This window comes from Carassius auratus, chromosome 30 (genome assembly GCF_003368295.1).
Source record: "Carassius auratus strain Wakin chromosome 30, ASM336829v1, whole genome shotgun sequence".
NCBI classification, from domain to species: Eukaryota; Metazoa; Chordata; class Actinopteri; order Cypriniformes; family Cyprinidae; genus Carassius; species Carassius auratus.
In genome coordinates this window covers 2,230,156-2,252,672 of record NC_039272.1, presented here as the reverse complement: position 1 = coordinate 2,252,672, position 22,517 = coordinate 2,230,156, and the positions used below count along the sequence as shown (strand labels likewise).

Below are 22,517 nucleotides of genomic sequence, written 5' to 3'. Positions count from 1 at the left end.
TGAAAGTATAAACAATGTATCTACCTACATATGTTGTTTTCGTATGTGATTCTCTCCAAAGTAGTACTATAGGAGACAAGATGTTGGATTAAGTCTTTATTTTTGTTTTCTTTGTGCACAAAAAGTATCCTTGTGTTACGGCCCTTGGCCTGTTTTTGCTTGTTCTCTTGCTCCTCCTCTATTTCAGACTTGATTGCTGTCACCTGAGAATGGTGTTTAAATAGATTCACTGCTGGATTTGGGTCTCGCTTCCTGCTCTGTTCCGGTCGCTCAAAACTTGAACGCTGCTCGGTTGACCTAATTTATATTACGACCCTGTTTAGGGACCAACATAAGAAAGCCATTCTAAAGGCAACAAACACCACAGTGGCCAGGGCAAAAGTTTAAGTTTTATTGCAGGTAAAATTAATAATAAAAATAGGAAAACAGCAAAAGTGTATAACAAACGAATCCTAAATAAGGACTGGTGAGCTAACTAATTTAAACTACCACTAACTCAGGAGTCATGGAAACTTCCTATCTCCCGAGGAATAAATCAAAAAGCAAAAGTCTTCCGGGTCAGCTCACTTACCCATGCTTTCTATGTACTCTGTGGTAACTAAACAGTCAGTCTCTCACCATCCTTAAACAAAAAAAGAACGCAAAACAAGACTAAACACAAAACAGAGTTCCCAGGGCAAGTCTCCATTGAAGTGCCAGCCGCTCTTAAATAGGTAGAGGCCTCTGCCCACATCCAATTAGCAGCTGGACTCAGGAAAGGAAAGAGAAAAATAGCAGGGGCTCGTAACACCCCCACCCTTAAAACATTAAATATAATTTAAACAAATTATTTTTATTGAATTGAATACTCCAACTATAATGGAAAACTCCAACATAGACCAAATGTCCCAATACACAACTTAACTTTAAAAAAATGTTTGTCAACTCAACTTCATTAAAATCTTCGAAGTCATACTCACTTGGCAGTTGCTTGGACAGCTCAAATAATGGTTCAGGCAGGAAATGTGTCTGGACAGTTCATAGACATCTCATCAGTACTCTTAGCAGACAAGGGAGTATATAAAGCCTCGGGGTTAACCAGAACCTTACCTCCCGCTAAAAATAAGACACGCTCTCAACAAGTTGTTCAGGCCTGACCCAGCAACTCCAGACACCAAAAAGGACTTAATCTCATAAAATCTTAACAAGGACTTTGAGTGTCAGAGCCCTTTTTACTTTCAAACTCAAAAAGATGGAGGTCTAGGTAAGAAGCTACACACTAGAACTAAGGTTTAGAATGTGTTGCTTCCTAAACCTGCTTTTCACTCAAGAACATTGCCATAGTCTCAGGAAAGCAATTCTTAAATTCCTCAAGAATTACCTTCTCTCCAGGATGAGCAAGATCTGTAGGATTTCATGGTATCTTAAGGCTGGTTCACACGGCAGGATAATTGGGCCGATTTTAGCCCCGATTCAGCCCTTCCGACAATCTTAGGATGCTCCGATTATCGTAAAATAATCTGATCAAATATTCCTGCCGTGTGTGGTGTGTTAAGACTAATCTCCTCTGCTCGGAAGAATGTCGGGACCGCTCCGATCTCAAATCGGGGATATCCAACATGTTGGATTTATTTTGCCCGATTTCTTCTCGTGTGTGGTGTCCCCCGAGGACAAACAATCACACAGCCTGTGGACTGTGGCGTGTAGCCAATCAGAAAGCGAGGTGACGAGGCAGTGATAGTACCGGGAAACAAAATCAAAACAGCCGGCGTATATAATATAACAAATACAAATAAAGTCGATGGGCATAACTACATCCACAACTGCAGTCCACCAGAGTACATGGAAACTAATATATGAACGTTTATTTCAACGGTTATTAATCTGTGTAGTACGTAACAACATTTCTATGAGATAAAACAACAACTTATCTCCATATCATGATATAGCAAGTATAGTCCATGCTCGCGTCGTCTCCACCTCTTTGACCATCGCCTTTTCTTATTTTTCTTATGTTTTTTTCCCCGTTAAAAACAAAGCACAAACAATGGCCACTGCATCCTCTTTGTCCGCCATGATTGTTTACTCTAAAGTCACGTTTGATCTCGAGGGATTTTGCGAGATTTCCCGTCTGACCTGGGAATGCTCGGGAGTCAAATCGGTTCGTGTGTGATGTGTTGATATTGCCGTGTGGCTGCACACCACACACGGAGCGACCAAAACTGTTAGACCCGTGATTTTTTATCGCCGTGTGTGGGGTCTCTCAGGTTTGGAAAATCTGCCGACAATTTTAAAATCGTCCCGTGTGAACCAGGCCTTAGAATTGCAGTTTTAACAGCCTCAATCTAAAATCTGGTCAGAAAGGAAAGAAAAACTTGAGCCACCGGTTAAAATGCATTGAAGCAGTAAGGTCCATACACACTTAGCCCAACAAAGTTACAACTACATGTTCAAAATGAGTATAGTTTTTCTAATATCCTTCTATGAAGGGAAGGACCAAACAAATGTTTACAGACACCGAAGTCCTCACTAGCTCAATTGTTACAATTGGTTTGACTGTATTACTGCTCAAAGTTGTAATTTTTCAAAGGCAGGAGTTCTCCCTCTCTCCCGCTCCAATTTTCCTGACTCAAGTTCTAACCTTCTCAGCTCGGTCAATTGCAATTTGTTTTTCCTTTAACCTGCAGTTCTTTGAGTTAAAGTTCCTTCACGTTGAGACTTCAACAAAGGAGTCTTTATGCAAATCAAACTGACTAGTCTGCAAAACATTTTTGAAGCAGCATCACCTGAAGATTCTTTTTGATCCAATATAGATCAACTTTGTCTTATGGTAGCCTTAACTACCACGAATACGGTTTTATCAGAATCATCAATTTGCTTAAGTTCTGCTTTCCAACGTCTATTACTGTACTATTGAAGGACACTGCAAAAAAACCTTCTCCAAATTAAAATCCTCCATCATAAAACTTGTCACTACAAAATGTAGTAAAGAACCTACTGTAAAATACAGATAAGCAAATACAAGAACTGTACCCCATGAAACACCTACAACCCATGGCCACTCAAAAGTAGTTTCCACAAAAAGAACGGCTAAAATTGGTCAAAACCCACCTTTCAAACTACTAAATGCAACCAAAGGACATGCCCAAAGTACTGTAGCCATGCATCAAATACAAAAGCATGCAACAGTACTAAAACGAAAGTAGAAATGCAATACACAAATGCTACAAACAAGCAAAAGTAGCAATGCATCAACTTACAAAGCAAGCTACACGACACAAGTAGAATTGCCTCAATCTCTTAAAGCAAACTACAAAACGCAAAAGTAGCATTGCATAAATATAAATATCACAAAGCATTCTACAAAACTATAGCAGTCCACACAAAAGCATTAAGTAACAAAAGACACTACAAAAAAGTAGCTCTTCAAACAAAAGGCGATTCATATCCCGGACGTTACGGCCCTTGGCCTGTTTTTGCTTGTTCTCTTGCTCCTCCTCTATTTCAGACTTGATTGCTGTCACCTGAGAATGGTGTTTAAATAGATTCACTGCTGGATTTGGGTCTCGCTTCCTGCTCTGTTCCGGTCGCTCAAAACTTGAACGCTGCTCGGTTGACCTATTCAGGTCCATGCCTCGCTCGGGACGCCAGCATTCTTCACTGATGCACATTTGAGTTTATTTAAGTTTTTGTCTTTTGTTACACTCAACACTTGAACTCACACACATCATACATCCATGCATTTGCCTTACTGATATTGACATTCACGCACCCCATGTTTGGATTTTGTTGTTTAAATTGTGTTGGATACACAATAAATGTATGTTTTGTACCGTTTGTTTGTGGCATGATCTCCTATCGTTTGTTATGGCTCTGAGTTAGTCGTGACACCTTGTAGCTTCATAAAATTATGGTTGAACCACTGATGTCACCTACAGTTTAATAACGTACTGTAGTAGTTTAATATGTCCTTATACTATACATTTCTGAGCCTTGATCATGCAAGGATCCTTGCTGTATGAGAGGGTCAGAGAAGATATCAAAAATATCTTAATATGTGTTCTGAAGATGAACAAAGGTCGTACGGGTTTGGAACAACATGGGGGGAGTAATTAAAACTGAATTTTCTTTTTTGCGAGAACTATCCCTTTAAGTGCATAAGAGGTGTCAGGTCCAATATTTCTGAACAAAGCTAATAAAATGTTCAGTATATCCAGGAATATTTCTATACATAATTACAAGTTAACATAGAAGAAGTGCAAAAATACTGGCTAATGCAGAATTAACCTGTTATTTTGTTGGGGTGCTACTAACATGTTATACAGACTTTGATAGACAGTGCTTCAGAAATAATAATGCTAACTAAAATAATAAAAACTAACTTAATGAAAGTGACAGTAGAAAAACACAACACATATGACTACACATGAAGTGGATTATTGTTTGTGGATTATTATATGATCTGAAAATTGTGCGTGTGTGTGTGTGCACACCATATATATACACACACAGTATATATATTATATCACCGTAATAATAAATTCTGTGTTTTGTATATAGTGACCTATATGGCGGGTAGCAGAATGACACTGAGGATCGCTCATCAACCATTCAGAAAGATCCTGTGACAACTACATACCTCGACTCTTCACAGTTGAGATCTACTGTAGTTTGTGTCTATCAAATAAAAATATTTTCAGATAGTGCTTTAAAAATGCAATAATGTAATCAGCTAATTATTATCCAGTTTATTCCAGCCACAGTAAACTTAAAAAATATGTAATTTTTCTCAGAGGACTTTGTTTGATTGACTATGGCATCTGCTTGAATTGTATTCACAGAAGCCTAGCATGTTGACAGGCTTTACAAACCATTATACAGAATAATTCTATTGGCTACTAATGTATGCAAATAAATGACCTGACAATGTATACAAAGTAAATTCTCATTGCTGCATGACAAAGCCCATGTATGATAATAAACTAATGTTCAGTTATTCTGTCTAATTCCTAACATTAATGCAGAGGCCAATATAACTACGTAATCAATTAACCAAGTTTCTGTGTATTTAATTAAGAGATTTTCAATGTATTGTTTCTGTGCTGGTGTAAATGAATCATACTATATTTCATCTGCATGATTTATTGATAGATTTTGTCTGCTACTGTGCTTTTACTCCAAATCTTATCCTGTCAAAAGAAAAATACTTATAATTACAAATCATATTAAATTTTGTGTAAAACTGTAAAGTGTGTTTGACTGGAAAATATTTTTTATTAAATAAGGTTTGTTAATGATCAGTATTGATAAAAAAAAAAAAAAAAGGAAGCAAATGACTGATGACTTTTTGAATGGGTAATTTAAAACAGCATTCTCCAAACTTTTTCAGACATGGCACACTTTCAAATTCTTCAACAGTGTGTGGCACCCTACACAAACACAACTGTTCAGGTCCTGCTGCAGTCTACTGCTCTGCACTGAAGCTGAGGGTTTACTTCAGAAACATCTTAATTAAAGAACACTTCAAGTACTTCTTTGTGCCACAGTAAAAAATACAGCCTAACTAATAAAGATCAAACATTATAATAGACTAGAACAGTCAGTCATAAAATGTGAACAAACACAAATTACAACTAGTTTTACTCATTACTAATAAGTAAAACTGGACCATAACCGCAACACTGAACTAATGCTTGAATCACTTAAACCTTGATCGGCTTTATCAGTATTCATATGATTAATTCATGACTTTTTAATGCAATAATAGGGTTACACGTTGATTTTCTTCGTAGTCTATGCATGCATCTCTGAACTATATCACCCATGAACTGTTCAGCCCATGTATAAAGATCTAGTTCTGCCACAGATTTATTTACTGTTAATAAAGTGAAGATGAAAATATGCAGCAGGTTCCTGCAAGGCAAATCGCAGAAAATTATTAACTTTTTCTTTTTACAAGATGCTCCAAAATATGAAAACGGCTTTAAAATCATTTAGGAAACATCCCTGTTTACTCCATATCATCATGTGCTCATTGTACAGTACTCATGTTATGATGATTCTCTAGGAAAGGGAAAGAGGTGTCAAAATATCTCCACATCACTGTAGGTTTTTGTCATTAAATGTAGTCTATATTATTTCATTTGTCAAGAAAAAAAAAATCTGCTTTAATGTGAAAATTTGCATGCTTGTTTATGATTTCTGTATACTCCACTGTATTTCAAACTGGATTCTTGGGGACTGTTAAGACCATGATGACAAGGGTCAATACACTCCTGTCTGTCTGTCTGCTATTGCTTGCTGCAGTACTTCATGTTGTGTTACACAGAGAAAAATGTTATTCATTTGTTTAACAAATGATTATTAGCTATTCAATGCATATAAATCACTTGAATAGTTTCTTCAATTCAACTTTTCTTTTATGTCATAAGTGGAAGAACTAACTTCAAATACAGGAGTGCAACTCACACTCTCCATCTAAAGGGCTTGTTTTTCCTGTTCTTTCATGAATTAAATAAAATATAAAGACTTTCTGGTGAAGTCAAGCTGGGAGATACAAAGCAATACTTCATGTTCTGTATTTCACAGAGACAAATGCAATTCATTTGTTTGTTTGTACACTTTTATTGAAAGATTCTTTGAAAATTATTAATATAGGGTGTGCAAATTATAATAATTGAAATCATTTATAAGATAAAAATTATCCATAAAGTAACCGTCCACTCTGTAGCTGTCGTGTTTAGGCTGCTGATTAATTATGTTGGCTTGGCAACAAGCCAACATACTGTTATGCTATTTAAACTTCTTCTTTTTTTTCTTATTATTATTTTTCTGACAGAAATTCTGTACGCTACTCCTCCTAGGGCTTTAAAGCCACAAGCCCCAAACTCGGCAGAAACCTGCGGGATAGAGCGGTGCTGGTTGCTATATCTTTTCAGACTGATCAGACTTAAAGTTTTTTTTTTATTAATTTTTAAATGTCAAAATTCATTACCCATAGACTTACATTGTCTGAGAAAAATTGCGCCCCTACAGTTGCAATGACATTTAGGGGCGGAGTCGGGTTTCGTTTCACTTTTAAACTGGTTAAAAATACTGCTGCTCAGCCCAGGCTGTCTACACGGAGCCGAGAACTAGCGAATTCATTCTTATTTAAGACCTTTTAAAAACGCGATTACACGCAATCCACACGTTAGAACACACCAAGAGCTAAATTCAGATGTTTCTGAACTGTTTAAAGTAATAACATTATATATTCGCGCATGGCCGCGGGAAGTGGGGGGCTGGGGGTGCTGCAGCACCCCCTAGTGACGAGAGGGAGATAAAACAAAATGTAGGCCTATTAAAATATTTTGCACAATTTATAAATTCCTTATGAATATTTTAGAAAATGATTTTGACACACGCAGTCTATTACGTATATTTTGGATTTTAATTTCATATTTTGAGGCCTAATCAACACAGGTTCGGAAGTTACGTTGTCGACGTCAGGCAGGCAGGTTTGGTCGCCGAGTAACGAGGTTTACCGCTCGTTCCATGCAGAATACATTCATCTTTATTTAATACAGCGCACCTCGACATTTGGACACCTGTAACCAGGGCACCCCGCCTGCATGTAGCTCAGGTAAGAGCATTGTGCTGCCGCGCTTGTAACATTTATTTTTTTGGCAACAAGTGTGGGATCAGCTTTGACTAGCCAAGCAATTGTAAGTAGTACACTATAGTATTTTTGTAAGGTGGTGGGGATAGAGATGGAGAGTATTATTTCTTTGTTTGTTCTTTGCGTAATGGTTGAGGAGAACTGTTAAATAACGTTTAAATAGTCGGAGATTATTTCCTTGTGGTTTGTGTAAAAAGGTTGGAGATGGAGACAGAAAGCTTTATACTGTGCGTGTGTTTTTGCGTAATGGATGTGGAGAACTGTTCAATAAACAAATTGCTTAAATAGTCAGAGATTATTTCCTTGTGGTGTGCATAAAAAGATTTTGGAGTTAATAGAGTTGCGTGTGACATAAACGTGCAGTGATTCAAGCCAGCTGACCAAATCGATTGCATTGTTTTAGCGTTATTGTGAAGTTTGATTAATCTTATATTTTGTTGTAATATTATTTCTTGTATCTAAATAAGTTACATGTGTAAGGGAAACAGGTCAATTTAGCTCAAAGGGAATCATTTAAGATTTTAAAGGGAATTTGAACAGAATCACTGTTTCACGGCTGTTCACGGAGACGCGCCTGCGGTTCAGTGAACGAGCCGTTTAACATCAAATCTGCGCTGGATACTAATATCCAAACTATAGTGAAAACACTATCAATTAGCACAGTAACAAGATCGGCAGTTTAAGACATTAACTTGTAAGCACAAAACACAAGATACTTCTCTTTTCAATATGAATAAGGCTTTATTAGATAAATCTAAGACATATAAACTAATCTAACACATAAACGCACGCACACACACATTCACACAAGTTGCAGGAAGGTCGAAAGTTAGGGAAAGATGAGTTTAAGAGAATGGAAATATGGAATCCCAAGTTTACAACAATACGTTAAATTGCATAGACATGAACAACCATCAATCACGTAATTAGCGCTCGTATTGAGTTCCTCAATGGGGTTAAAATTATATTAGATACACCAGCACAACAAATATCTCGGAATACGTTGCCTTCGTTTGCTGTGAAAGGGACTCCAGTTGAAAGGGGTATCCCGGTGTCGCTGATTGGTTGGAAGTTCAGTAGTGAAGTGACGTCTTGGGAAGCCCGTGGTTGTTGGGCGTTGGCTGAAAGTGCAGAGTCGTGTTCGTTGGTTGAAGTTGAATGGACGTTACAAAACTTAACTCAGAACACGAAACTCTCAAATGGAAAAGAAAAGAAATAAAGTTTGACGAGACTAGGTTGTGTTCCTTCTCATTGTGGCATAAGTAGCAGCAGGCAGGCACGCTGGAACCGCGCTCAAAGAACCATGATGACTAACCACATGGCTAGATGCTACAAGCTAAAGCTAGGTAGCAAAGCTACAAGCTAAGAGCAGGCATGACTGATAGCACGAGCAAGGCTGGAACTAAAAGCCGACATGGCTAATAGCAGCAGCTAGACTAGAACTAAAAAGCAAGATTTAATCGTGTCCAAAGTTTTTAAACTTCCTTGTTGGCCACCCCTCAAATGTTGCCTTGACCAATCAGATATGGTCCTGGGGTCTGGGGTATCATAAATCATTGTTTATCTTACCAAGCATGTGGTTCTTGCCTCACAGGGTCTAATTTTGGACATGATTCCTATAACATGATTATGATATATTTTACAAATAAATGATTGTCAGGACAATATCAAGCAAGAAAATGCGATTATTTGAATACTAGACATGACTAGGTATCCTATAGTTATCAAAAGACATACACAATAAGTGATTATACATGATAGTCAAATGTGTGGGTTACACGTAAATGAATATGGAGTTAAGCAATGGAATGATTCATTCATAAGTCTTTTTTGAGTTCATTCTGGTCCATATATAATGTATAAAAAGGGTTTCTTTGCCATTCTCTGGCAAAGGACTTTTCTGTGAAGACAAAGGTTTAAAGCCCTTCCCCCTTAGGAATTTCAGTCTGGTTTCACTGGCTGGGGGAGGGAAGTCAATGCAAGTATTTAACTTGATCTCCTGGGTTTACATGTGATGTCCAGCGTTGCATTCCAATCACGAACAATAAATTTGACAATCTCTTCTTCGAATTAAAATTGTCAATAATTGTTATATTGGTGTTAATGTTGAAAGCTGTTGTGTGAACAAGTTGGTTGGTTGGTTATCTTGCTTGGTTCTTGTGGCACTAGAACTGATTTATGACTTCCTGAGGAATTCCGCTCTCGTTTCAATGCACACAGCTCTGATAGACTCTTTGATTTGTCTGATTTGACTCATTTCTGCTACACATGTATGTATAGGCTATCTGAAATTGTAATGAAAGTAATTATTTCGTTTTCTTTCGATTATTAAACTATTATTTCTGATTCTGCTTTTGCTTCAGATTAATAACCCATTGCGCATATCTGAGAACTGATGTCTGTGTGTTTCAGACCCTGGCTGGCTGTGCACTGAAGTGTATATGACAATAAAGTAGTAAATCTCAATGTATTTATTTTTTAAATGTATTTTAAATAGGCCTATAGGCTCATAGGTTTTTTGTCAAAAAAAAAAAAAAAAAATTCACAGCACCCCCTGTTCAAAATTACTTCCCGCGGCCCTGTATTCGCGGCAGCCAACTGCTCGCGAGCTGGCGATGTATTTCTCTGAACACTTGAAGTCCACAGAGAATTTACAGCCTTTCGCATTAAAACACTGCAGCGAAACGGCACAAAACAATTAGAATAATATATTATATGGTTTTAAAGTAGTTTTGGCCACTGTCACGCTGGTCTTAGCTGGTTTCTAACTGAATCATCATGCTGAACGTCACAGATGAGCTCGCGATGTATTTGTCTGAACACTTGAAGTACACATTTACAGCCTTTCACATTAAAACACTGCAGCGAAACGGCACAAAACAATTAGAAGAATATATTACACATATGAAAATGAGTGTTTATATGTGCTTGTGAGATTTCTCTGTCAGGCTTAACGTCGCAGCAATTGCTCAGCGTTGCATAACATGGTAAAGCAGGGAGCTACACTGAGACCAAAAGGGTCGCATGCATCACTGATTATTTTTGTACCTACTTATGTGTTATGCTATGATTTAATATGACCATTTATTAAAACAGAAATGTGTATTTTAAGAATACGTTTTATAACGTGCTCCGAGCATTCAACACATCAAGTTGGCTTCAGCCCCGCGCTGCGGGAAACTGAACTGAGCAGCTGATGGCGCGTGTGCACGAGAGAGAGCCGCGCGTATCGCGGACAGGGACAGCAACACTGAAGAGAGCTGTCGTTCAGGACGTTCACTTCCTCCTGGACCTGAACGAACAAATTCAAATCGCAGTTTAAATAAACAGAAAAAAGAGCGAAAAGCAAAAGAGCTCAATTCAGCAGCGCGGTGTTGTTCAGGGAGCAAGCAGAGACGCGTCTCAAAGTCTTCTTGCTTTTGTACCGACAACAAATACATACAAAATATGTCGAAATACCCGTGTTGGAAAGTGTGTTCGAATAAGTATGTGGTTATGTCTTAAGTGAAAGTAAAGATTTGCAAAAAAAAAAATCGGATGTGTATCATCATAATGGATGCGTTTGTCTCTTAAAGGGACCGCGCCTAATTTACTAGCTCTGCTGTCAGTGTCTTTAATGTATGAAAATGAAAGTAATCACTCACTGCTCTTGACTGAATTACCTTGTAGTACAAGAATTTATCCAAAGTCAATCCAAAAATAAGATAGAATTGTTTTACTAGTGGGTGCAGGCCACTAGTTCATTTATGTAAGTGAGTATGGCAAAATAGTGATCTGTGAAATATTATACCCACTAATTCTTCATACAGTAGGCTACCAGTGAAATTGATTTAAAAAAATAATAATTAAGGACCTGCCCATGTTTTGCTTAAGTGTTTCTTTCTTTAATTGTTAATGCAACCTTTTCACACCACAGACTGAACCAAATTAAGCATTTCTTGCTTGGTAACTGTTCAACAAAGTATTGATAGTTGTGTAAATATTGTCATACTGACAGTCTGAAGTTTTGGTTGATTCCATTACATATCTTTTTATCAAAGTTATCCGAAATTATCAAGATGAATTTGTTCTGAGTTATTGTCATATATTATTACCAGTTTCTAAACTACAGCAAATAAACTGTGATTATGTGAGAAATGTTGAAGGTGTCTGAATACATTTTGGTTTGATTGTGTATTTTATCTTACAGTGAAGACTATGCAGTGCTATTTTACATTAACAAAAACAAACTTAAAAAAAGTAAACATTATGTAAATAGCACAAATAAATAAATAGAATGAACATACAGTACAAATTAAACAATTTTAAACAGTGTGTAACTGCATCATCTATACAAACCATTGTGCTTGGACCCCTTTTGATCTCCTTGATTTAAAATGCATTGTTTCAGTAATCTTGTGTGTCGTTGCCCACAACGCAACGGTGGCAGGACTGTGAAATACATACACGAGAAAAATAGGCAAGACTTATTTCACATCCAGCTAGACAACCCTGTCATAGCTGTTATCATAGCCCAGGCTTTTTATTAAAAAAAGAAAACAGCAAGGGAGCATGGAAAAAGACTGTTGCAGGTGTATTTTTTTATGGCATTATTATGTGTATTAATTTTGCAGCGGGGCAACTCAATGTTGGGCACACAAGTACTTTGGCTCTTTTGCTCCATGGCCAAGATGGCCAAGCCAACATCAAAGTTAGTTCACTAACTTTTAATTCTAGTTATATCTGTTTCTGCATCTCTGCCTGAAGACAAGGGGATATAAAACATCACAATGATTTTTATTTTTTTATTTATTATTTGACCATTGTGACTCCGGATTTACCTGTAAATAATTTATTCATAAATGATTTACACCGACCTTTTAATTCTGTTCATTTATGCTATTTCATTGGTAATTTCCCTTTTTTCAATCTAAAAGGAATAGTTGTACAGTAACTAGCTACAGCATTTGTTAACTTAGATTAACTTGCATATAGTAAATTTATAATAAAAGAGAAAATTAAAAGATACAGACTGTCTTCTGAAAAAAAAGAAAAACAAACAAACAAACAAAGCAATGCACTTTTTTAAGACTGAGCAATCGTACTGTTAAAATCTGTTTAGGTAGGTGTCGCCATCTAGTGTCAAAAACCTCTATTAACGCTAAAAATGCCCCCAAACTACTTCAGATTGAACACAAAACGTCTCGGTTACGTACGTAACCCTCGTTCCCTGATGGAGGGAACGGAGACGTTATGTCGACCGACAAATGGGGTCTCATTTGGGAGGCCAATCATCTCTGATTTTAAGAGAAAACGCCAATGAAATTGGCAAGTGGATTAACACACCTGAGCCACTCCCCGTGCCAGCGGGTATAAATAGGGCGACAGGTGCATCCACTCATTAGGTTTTACGCTGAGGAGCCGAGAACGTGTCCCGGCAACAGCGAATGGTTCAAGGTTGTGGCATGGGGACATAACGTCTCCGTTCCCTCCATCAGGGAACGAGGGTTACGTACGTAACCGAGACGTTCCCTATCTGTCGGTCACTACGAGTTATGTCGACCGACAAATGGGGTCCTATGGAAAACGCCATAACCTGAACCTCGTCACAACCCTGAGGCGCTGCAATTGTTGACAAGCCTTGGCGTGCCACAAAAGCTACGCTTAAGGTCGTAACCTTCCCAAAGCCCCAGCGCAAATTCACTGACCTTGGTACCGAAGGGGCCAAAGGGTGAGTACATCGCTGCTGGAGAAGGCCATGCTGCTGTTCCACCCACATAAAGTAAATGGAAGGGATATCAACCTTCAAAAGATTGCTTCAAATCTTCCCTATTTGTTCTTTCAGCTGGCAAGACAATGGGGAAGCGAGCCTTTAGGAAAGGTCGCTACGGAGACCACATCCTACCCGTAGGGAGGTGACATGTGGATATACCGATATGGACTGACCCAGGGGGCAGTACTACATATGGAAAGGGTCTCTGAGGCAGGTCCTACCTTGGAGTAGGGATGGAACGGCTGCCAGAAGAGACCGACAGAGCGATCTGTCAAGGGAAGACACGGGTTTGCCAAGAGGGAAACCTTACCGTGGAAGAATACACATATGGGATTACCCGCAGGGAACCCAGCCATATGGACACCTAGCCCAGTACAGGGGCTGACCGGCTCCGGGCATGCTAACGCCAGTACTGGGCCTGGCGACAGACTGCTCCGCCAAGTCTGACGCCGAGGGTGCTGGAGGATGCTCGACCAGGGTACGCCAACCGGGGAACTCTACTGGGAGAAGAAGGCGCTCACATCCCCGTGTTAGGGGGAATGGCGCAGCAAGCGAGACACCCAGCCAGCCCTTCCCGCCAATTACCTGTTACCCAACACACGGGAGGAAACTGGCTCTACACGGAGGTTGTAAAACCTCGCAAAGGTGTTAGGTGTCGCCCAGCCCGCAGCTCGACAAACGTCTGCCAGAGAGGTGCCGTGCGCCAACGCATAGGAGGAGGCCACACTCCGTGTGGGGTGGGCCCTCACCCCCAGGGGGCACGGCTCGCCTTGGGAATGGTAAGCCAAGGCGATGGCGTCCACTATCCAGTGGGCCAACCTCTGCTTAGAGACAGCCTTCCCCTTCTGCTGACCTCCAAAGCAGACCAGGAGCTGCTCAGAGCTTCTGAAGCTCTGGGTGCGGTCCACGTATATGCGATGCGCTCTTATGGGACACAGCAACGACAAGGCTGGATCTGCCTCCTCCAGGGGCAGCGCTTGCAGGTTCACCACCTGGTCTCGGAAGGGAGTGGTGGGAACCTTGGGCACGTATCCAGGCCGGGGTCTCAGGACAACGTGAGAGTAGGCCGGCCCGAACACAAGGCACTCTTCACTTACCGAAAATGCTTGGAGGTCCCCGACCCTCTTGATGGAAGTGAGCGCGATCAGGAGCGCTGTCTTGAGAGACAGGAACTTCAGCTCAACCGAATCCAGCGGCTCAAAGGGACCCCTCTGAAGTCCCGCCAGGACAATAGAGAGGTCCCAGGAGGGAATCAGGGGTGTCCTAGGAGGATGTAACCTTCTGGCACCCCTCAGGAACCTAACGATCAGGTCATGCCTCCCCAGGGACCGGCCGTCCACTGCATCGTGATGTACTGCAATGGCAGCCACATACACCTTCAGGGTGGAGGGTGACAGCCCACGCTCCAGCCTACCTTGCAGGAAAGAAAGCACGACTCTGACCGGGCATCTCCGGGGGTCTTCTCGGTGAGAAGAACACCAATTCGTGAACAGACTCCACTTCAGAGCATAGGCCTGCCTCGTAGAAGGGGCTCTAGCCTGAGTGATAGTGTCTACCACCGCTGGGGCAGATCACTTAGGTCTGCCGCGTCCCGTCTAGAAGCCACACGTGGAGGTTCCAGAGATCTGGATGCGGGTGCCAAATGGTGCCAAGCCCCTGAGAGAGAAGGTCTCTCCTCAGGGGGATGCGCCAGGGAGGGGCTGTCACGAGGAGCATGAGTTCCGAAAACCAGGTCCGGGTGGGCCAGTAAGGCGCAACCAACAGGACCTGTTCCTCGTCCCCCCTGACCTTGCACAGTGTCTGTGCGAGCAGGCTCACTGGGGGAAACGCATACTTGCGTAAAGCCCGAAGCCAGCTGTGTGCCAGTGCATCTGTGCCCAGGGGGGCCTGGGACAGGGAATAGTACAGCTGGCAGTGGGAGGACTCGTGGGAAGCAAACAGGTCTACCTGGGCTTCCCCGAATCGACTCCAGATCAGCTGGACCGTCTGGGGATGGAGTCGCCATTCCCCGGGGAAAGTGAGCTGTCGTGAGAGCGCGTCGGCTGCACGATTGAGCTCCCCCGGGATGTGGACAGCGCGCAGCGACTTGAGCCACGTCTGACTCCAGAGGAGGAGATGAATGGGCGAGTTGAGACATGCGACGTGATCGTAACCCGCCTTGTCGGTTGATGTACGAAACAGCCGCAGTGTTGTCCGTGCGGACCAACACGTGCTTGTCCAGCACTAGCGGACGAAACCGTCGCAAAGCTAGATGCACTGCCAGCAACTCCAGGCAGTTGATGTGCCAAAGCAGTCGAGGTCCTGTCCAGGACCCTGAGGCTGCCTGCCCGTTGCATGTCGCGCCCCAGCCCGAGTTGGAGGCATCTGTTGTGACAACAACGTGCCGGGACACTTGTTCTAAGGGCACGCCGGCCCGTAGAAAGGCAAGGTCCGACCAAGGATTGAATAGGCGGCGACACACGATGTGTACCGTGGCGCCATGCCCATCTCGGGACTCGGGAGTGTAACCAGTGCTGAAGTGGTCTCATATGAAGCAACCCGAGCGGCGTGACTGCGGCTGCGGATGCCATATGCCCCAGGAGCCTCTGAAAGTGTTTCAGCGGTACCACTGTCCTGCCTCTGAAGGAACTCAGGCAGTTCAGCACTGAGTGGGCACGCTCGCTGGTGAGACGTGCCGTCATACTCACCGAGTCTAACTCCATACCGAGATAAGAGATTCTCTGCACAGGGGAGAGCTTGCTCTTCTCTCGGTTGACCTGAAGCCCCAACTGACTGAGGTGCCGAAGCACGAAGTCCCTGTGATCGCACAACTCTTCTCGGGACCGGGCTATAATGAGCCAGTCGTCGAGATAGTTGAGGATCCTGATGCCCACTTCCCAAAGTGGGGCAAGGGCGCCCTCCGCGACCTTCGTGAAGACACGGGGGGACAGGGAGAGCCCGAAGGGGAGGACCTTGTACTGCCATGCCTGACCCTCGAAAGCAAAGCGCAGGAACGGTCTGTGACGAGGGAGGATAGAGACATGAAAGTACGCGTCTTTCAGGTCGATCGCTGCAAACCAGTCCTGGGGCTGGACGCATTTGATAATGCGTTTCTGCGTCAACATCCTGAACGGGAGCTTGTGTAGGGCCCGATTCAAGACTCGCAGATCCAGGATAGGTCGAAGGCCACCGCTCTTCTTGGGCACGATGAAGTAAGGGCTGTAAAACCCCGTCCTCATCTCGGCTGGAGGGACCGGCTCGATTGCATCCTTCGCCAGGAGGACAGCAATCTCCTCGCGCAAGACAGGGGCGTCCTGGACTGCCACCGAAGTCTCGAGCACGCCATTGAACTTGGGGGGTCGCCGGGCGAATTGAATCGCATAGCCGAGTCGAACCGTCCGGATGAGCCAGCGTGACGGGTTGGGCAGCGCAAGCCACGCTCCCAGATACCGTACAAGTGGCACCAAAGGGACAGTCGACATACCCGCAGTGGTGCAGCGATGGGGAGTCGTGCCGGAAGGCCCAGAAGGCACTGCGTCCGGCCAGTGGCGGAACAGAACAAAACAGAAACTGAAGATTCTCCGCCCGGCCCTCCTCCGGGGGAAGGAGTGGCGCTGTCTTCGCCATCTCCTGAAGAGCAGTTCTCCGCATCTCCGAGTTGCCCGTGTCAGGGCCGCTTGGTCGACTTCTTGGAGGACTTCGCAGCCGGGAGTGACACGGGGGGCGTCGCTCTCCTGCGCGGGGCTCAACGCGCCGGCCTCGAAGAACTCTCAGCACGGGGCGGAGCTGGCGTAGAGGATTCAGGGGGGCGCCCACGGCGACGAGCAGGCTGAGGCGCTACCCGCGACGGAACGGTGGCAGCCGGAGAGACACGTCGGGGCAGGATGTGCTGGATGGCCTCAGTCTGCTTCTGTACCGCCGAGAACTGCTGGGCAAAGTCCTCGACAGTGTCGCCGAACAGGCCTGCCTGGGAGATGGGGGCGTCGAGAAAGCGCGCTTTGTCCATGTCCCTCATCTTAGCCAGGTTCAGCCAGAGATGCCGCTCCTGGACCACCAGCGTGGACATCGCCTTCCTGAGGGACCGCGCCGTGACCTTCGTTGCCCGTAAGGCGAAGTCAGTCGCCGTGCGCAGCTCCTGCATCAACCCCGGGTCAGTACCACCCTCGTGCATGGCTTTGAGTGCCTTGGCTTGGTGTACCTGCAGGATAGCCATGGCATGCAGGGCAGAGGCAGCTTGGCCCGCAGCACTGTAAGCCTTGGCAGCGAGTGCGGCTGTCAGCTTACAGGCCTTGGACGGGAGGCGCGGACAATTCCTCCAAGTGGCGGCGTTTTGTGGGCACAAGTGCACCGCAACCGCCCTCTCCACCTGGGGAACCTCTACGTACCCCCTGGCTGCCCCGCCATCGAGGGTGGTGAGGATGGAAGAGGGAGAAGAGGGGCTTCTGGCCGTGAAAGGGGCCGTCCACGACTTCGTCACCTCTTCATGCACCTCCGGGAAGAAAGGCACCGGAGCAGAACGAGGTTGTGAGCCGCGTCCCGCGCCGAGAAACCAATCATCCAGCCGTGAGGGCTCGGGACTGGGCGGTGTAGTCACCTCCAGTCCGATACTCACGGCTGCCCGGGCAAGCATGGCCGACAACTCCAAGTCCGATTCGGCAGCAGCGACAACACCCGAGGGGGGCAGCCCCGCCGAACCTTCATCCTCAGAGGTCGATAACCCATCCCCCGATGCAGCAATCGACATCTGGTCTTCGGGCGGCGCACCGAAAGATACGCTGGGACCGCTGTGAGACGGCCCAGCAGAATCAATCGGCAGCTGCACGGGACAGTCGCTGCGTGAGGAGTGAGAGGTCCGTGGGGCGTGGCCCGGCGGAGAAGCTCTCACTGTGATCCTCAGATCTCCCAGAGCGCCAGCCGGCGGCCCTCTGCTCGAGCCAGAGAGACCGGGACGGGTGGCGACAGAGGGGTCTGCTGCACTCCCCTTGAGGAGTGAGAGACGCGATCGCAGCGCTGCCATGTTCATACGCCCACAGTAGACGCATGAATCATCCACGAGCGCAGCCTCAGCGTGTTGGACGCCCAGACACTGCAGACAACGCTCGTGACCGTCAACCGAAGACAGGAAACGACCGCATCCAGAAGGACACGGACGAAACGGCATCTTGAAAAAGACGCGAATCGTCCGTGATTTGCTCTTTTAGAACTGTCTCTTTTAGCCGAAGCGCCCAGGGGAATCGCCGTCTCGCAGGGACACCGCTGTAACGCGCCGTCACACCGACCAGGAACAGTTCAGCAAAAACAAAGATGAATGGCTTTGTAGTGATCTTCTTCATCGACTACTCGGCTCTGAAGCAAAAATCTAATGAGTGGATGCACCTGTCGCCCTATTTATACCCGCTGGCACAGGGAGTGGCTCAGGTGTGTTAATCCACTTGCCAATTTCATTGGCGTTTTCTCTTAAAATCAGAGATGATTGGCCTCCCAAGTGAGACCCCATTTGTCGGTCGACATAACTCGTAGTGACCGACAGATAGGGAACTTTTAGACGTGAATTAACAAAAATCCTCAGTTAATTATTATTTAAATATAAAGGTACTTTAAAAGTGTAATGTAAAATATGAATTAGTGAATAATCAAATATGTTCAAATAGCGCATTTTTTATATATGAAAAACTATTTAAGCAGACTTGTAAAATGCAAACAGAAACAAAAATCAAAACTCCACAGCAGACTGATATATACAACCTGTATTTATGAATTAGTGCAGATATCAGTACATAAATGATTTAATGTCTCATTTCAGCTATACAAGTGATCTGCTCATTCCACTCATTTCTCCATCTTCATCTCTATCATCATCATCATCATCATCATCATCATCATCCAAACTCAGTGCTTTTCTGAAGATTCAAACCCTTTTGATAAACATGCACAGCTGTTGCATAGAAATCACCTCTATATTCTCTTTCATGCAACTTAATATTGTTTTCTTTAATTTCACATGTGAAACAACTGACTTCAAATAAAGGAGGGCAACCCACACACTCCATACATTTTAGGGCTTTTTTCTCCATTCTTTGAAGCAATGAATTTAAATTTAAATCCTTACTGGTGAGGTCAAGCTGGAGAGAAACAAAGCAAGGCTTAGCAAAGCAATAAAATGACCACGTGGTCTAAAAAATAAATAAATCACAGACAAACATATGGGTTTAAAAACCATAAATGGAAGAGTTCAAATAAATATTATTTAAGCCTTTGCAACACTGAACTCGTGTGGCAGCTTTAAGAAATGCAGGGATCATGCTATTTTCTAATACTCCAGACTGTTGTTCAGGGAGAAATTGTGCTTTTTGCAGGCAGACAAAAACAAATGTTGATATGTAGAAGAGTCAAAAGGTTAAGTCAAATAAGTTAAATTGTTATTTAATGCTTTGGGAGGGGAGAGTTGGTAGACTGGTTGTTAGGAGTAAGGTAAGACAGAGACATACACAGCAACAGACGTTCATTCACCCTCAGTCACATTTATCAGACACCGATACGCAGTGCAAAACAAGCTTCGTCTCTAGTTATGCAGTTTTTATGACAATGACCAAACACACATCCACTCAGTAGCAGTTTTGACCCTAAGCCTGACTGAAGGGTGTGCTGTTTTCTGTCTTCATAGGGTATGTGTTCTGTCTTATGTGACAGCAGGAACTCACTTATTTCTGAAAGCAAGTGAACTCAATCAGCTCAGCTTTTAAAATTCAAATATTGCATGTTTTACTGGAGCTGATCAGAGGTCAAGTGTGTCTGTAAGCAATGTTTTTTGTCATGAGTGTTTTATTCCGAACATACGAATACAATAATGGAGCTGGTGTCCACATCTCCTTATTACATGCATTCATAAGGCATCCACAGTGAGAAAAAAAGGGACACATTAGACGAGTCTTAATTTTATTGATCTTCCAAGACGAGATTTGTAGGTTTGTGTTGGATTATTACAAATGTGATTATTATATAAGGACTAGTTTCCACATGGTTTAATCTCAATTTCAGAAACTGGGTTTTGTATGGCGCTGAAATTTGCTGTTGCATAGACAATGAGGCCAGTCAGGGTTTGAACTCAGAAGAACACGTCTGTGCTGTGAAAACAGAGCTAGACAGGAAAAGCTTGACCTCACCAATCTGTTTACAATGTAAATTAAAGCATTAGGCCATCATTACAAACAAGTGGAAAAACACCTTCAAAACAGACAAACTGAGTTTTTCTTTTAAATGAATGATTCTGGTTTCTGGACATTTTTATATCTGTGTAAATATAATTTGCACCTATATATCTGAAGGGGAAAATCATTGTCTTGATCATAGGAATCACAACAGCTGTCGAGAGACAGTTTTCTTTAAACTAACACAAAACAGTCTCTGATGAGGGTTTAACGGTGATTTCTTTTTACAAGGATCCTGATCTTTTGCTCTGGCCAAAACAAAACAAAACCGTAAACTGTAAAAGTTGCATTTCCGTATACAAGATGTCCTGGAAAAGGCGGCTAACACACACGTTTATTGTCTGAATTCAGCCAGGGGCATTTTAAATAACTCTTTGTTTTTTTACTTGTTACATTTTCATACGTCGATAAAAATTATATTTTTTTTAATTAGACACTGCAGCTCAGAAGTAAATCTCGTTTACTAGTATATATACAAATATATATACAGTCTTTTTCTTTATAGCATGACAAAATCACAGACACCCTATTTTGTGTGTACTAATCATTTTACAATCAAAGAGTGATGTAAGGGGGCAGAGATGATAAAAAGCAGCATATTTGTACATGTATGGAGGTGTTTGATCATACTTCATCTTAGCTCAGGGAACAATAATATCACTCTTTAAATTTGTATCATGATAACCTAAGAAATACGATCAATGAGATTATACATATTACATCTGATCTCCTTCTGGATGGAGCTGTATTCAAACAAACACACACACACACACACACTGCCACATTATATTCACATTTTGTGATCGAGTCACTTCATCGAGTGTAATTTGGACTGACCACAGTACTGATGATTAAAACCATTACTACAAGCAGCAGGTGGAAGACGTGTACGGCCTTGAGTGAGAGAATGGTGTTCCATACCAAACATTTTCCCATGATGCACAGTGCATGTGCGTATGCTTGTGTGGGGCTGTGCAAGGATATCAATCAGGAGGAAATACTACTACCCTACTAGCGCACCAGATTTCTCTCTGAAAGACTTCTCTGTCACTTTCTCTCTCTCTCTCTCTCTCTCTCTCTCTCTCTCACACACTCGCTTGGAAGAGCAGAGCAGCTTAAATCGGTTACTACATACAGTATATTGCTTCGAGAAAACGCTTCTAAAATATTAAGGGCTATAGTCATCCTCAATAATCTAAAGTGCCTTTTCTGTGAGTCGAGCAGGGCGGCTGAACTGGCCCTCTGATGCTGGGATTCGGCCTTATACTGTTCATTTCATATTCATTCACAGACAATCTCTTCAACACATTGGCACACGCACACAGACGCACATCGACAAATTCAAGGAACATCAAACACGTCGGTCCTGAAAATCAGGCTGTCAGGACAAACAGAGCGACAGAGACAGAGAAATGCAAGTCCTGTCTTCTCTCTGGAAAGATGGAGGGATGGATGTGTAAATAAAGGTGTGGAGAGATGAGTCATTTGCTCTTTCCCGAAGTGCTGGAACCCCTGGAACCCCGGTCTCCTCGTTCGCCCCTCTCTCCTCTTTCAGCTCTACCTCCTCTCTCCTTCTCGGATGTGTCCCTCTTTTCTGAGCTTTTGTCCGATGCCTCTATTTTATCCGATCGGTCTGAGCGCTCAGACTTCTCTGACCTCTCTGATCTCTCCGCCCCCTCTGATGGCTCCGCCCCTTCAGAACGCTCCTTCCGCTCTGATTTGTCGGGGTCGGTGGAGGAGTTTGTGGCTTTCTCCCACTTGGCGATTTCTTCGATCTCCTTTAGGCTAGCGTTGATGCTGTTGACCCAACCTTTCAGATCCTCCTGTAACACAGAGCACACACAAACACACACTCATGTAATATAGACCACAATAGGCAGAATATTTACCAAACAACTCTGATCTGATTTTTCACTCAGGTGGGGCTTTGTCTGACATA

General features: G+C 43.3%; 2 protein-coding genes across 5 annotated transcripts in view; one reads left to right on the top strand and one right to left on the bottom strand.

Moving 5' to 3' along the window:
- LOC113048846 (uncharacterized) overlaps positions 1 to 5,220 on the top strand; it is a 47,427-nt gene extending 42,207 nt beyond the window's left edge. For both annotated transcript variants that reach the window (XM_026210745.1, XM_026210746.1), the window contains one exon: positions 4,540 to 5,220. In XM_026210745.1, coding sequence (XP_026066530.1) covers positions 4,540 to 4,542 — 3 coding nt within the window. In that variant the 3' untranslated portion in view covers positions 4,543 to 5,220. The remainder of the gene's footprint in view (positions 1 to 4,539) is intronic.
- Positions 5,221 to 19,102: 13,882 nt separating this feature from the next.
- Positions 19,103 to 22,517, bottom strand: part of LOC113048844 (spectrin beta chain, non-erythrocytic 4-like) — a 29,482-nt gene continuing 26,067 nt past the window's right edge. For all 3 annotated transcript variants that reach the window (XM_026210743.1, XM_026210744.1, XM_026210742.1), the window contains one exon: positions 19,103 to 22,401. In XM_026210743.1, coding sequence (XP_026066528.1) covers positions 22,060 to 22,401 — 342 coding nt within the window. In that variant the 3' untranslated portion in view covers positions 19,103 to 22,059. The remainder of the gene's footprint in view (positions 22,402 to 22,517) is intronic.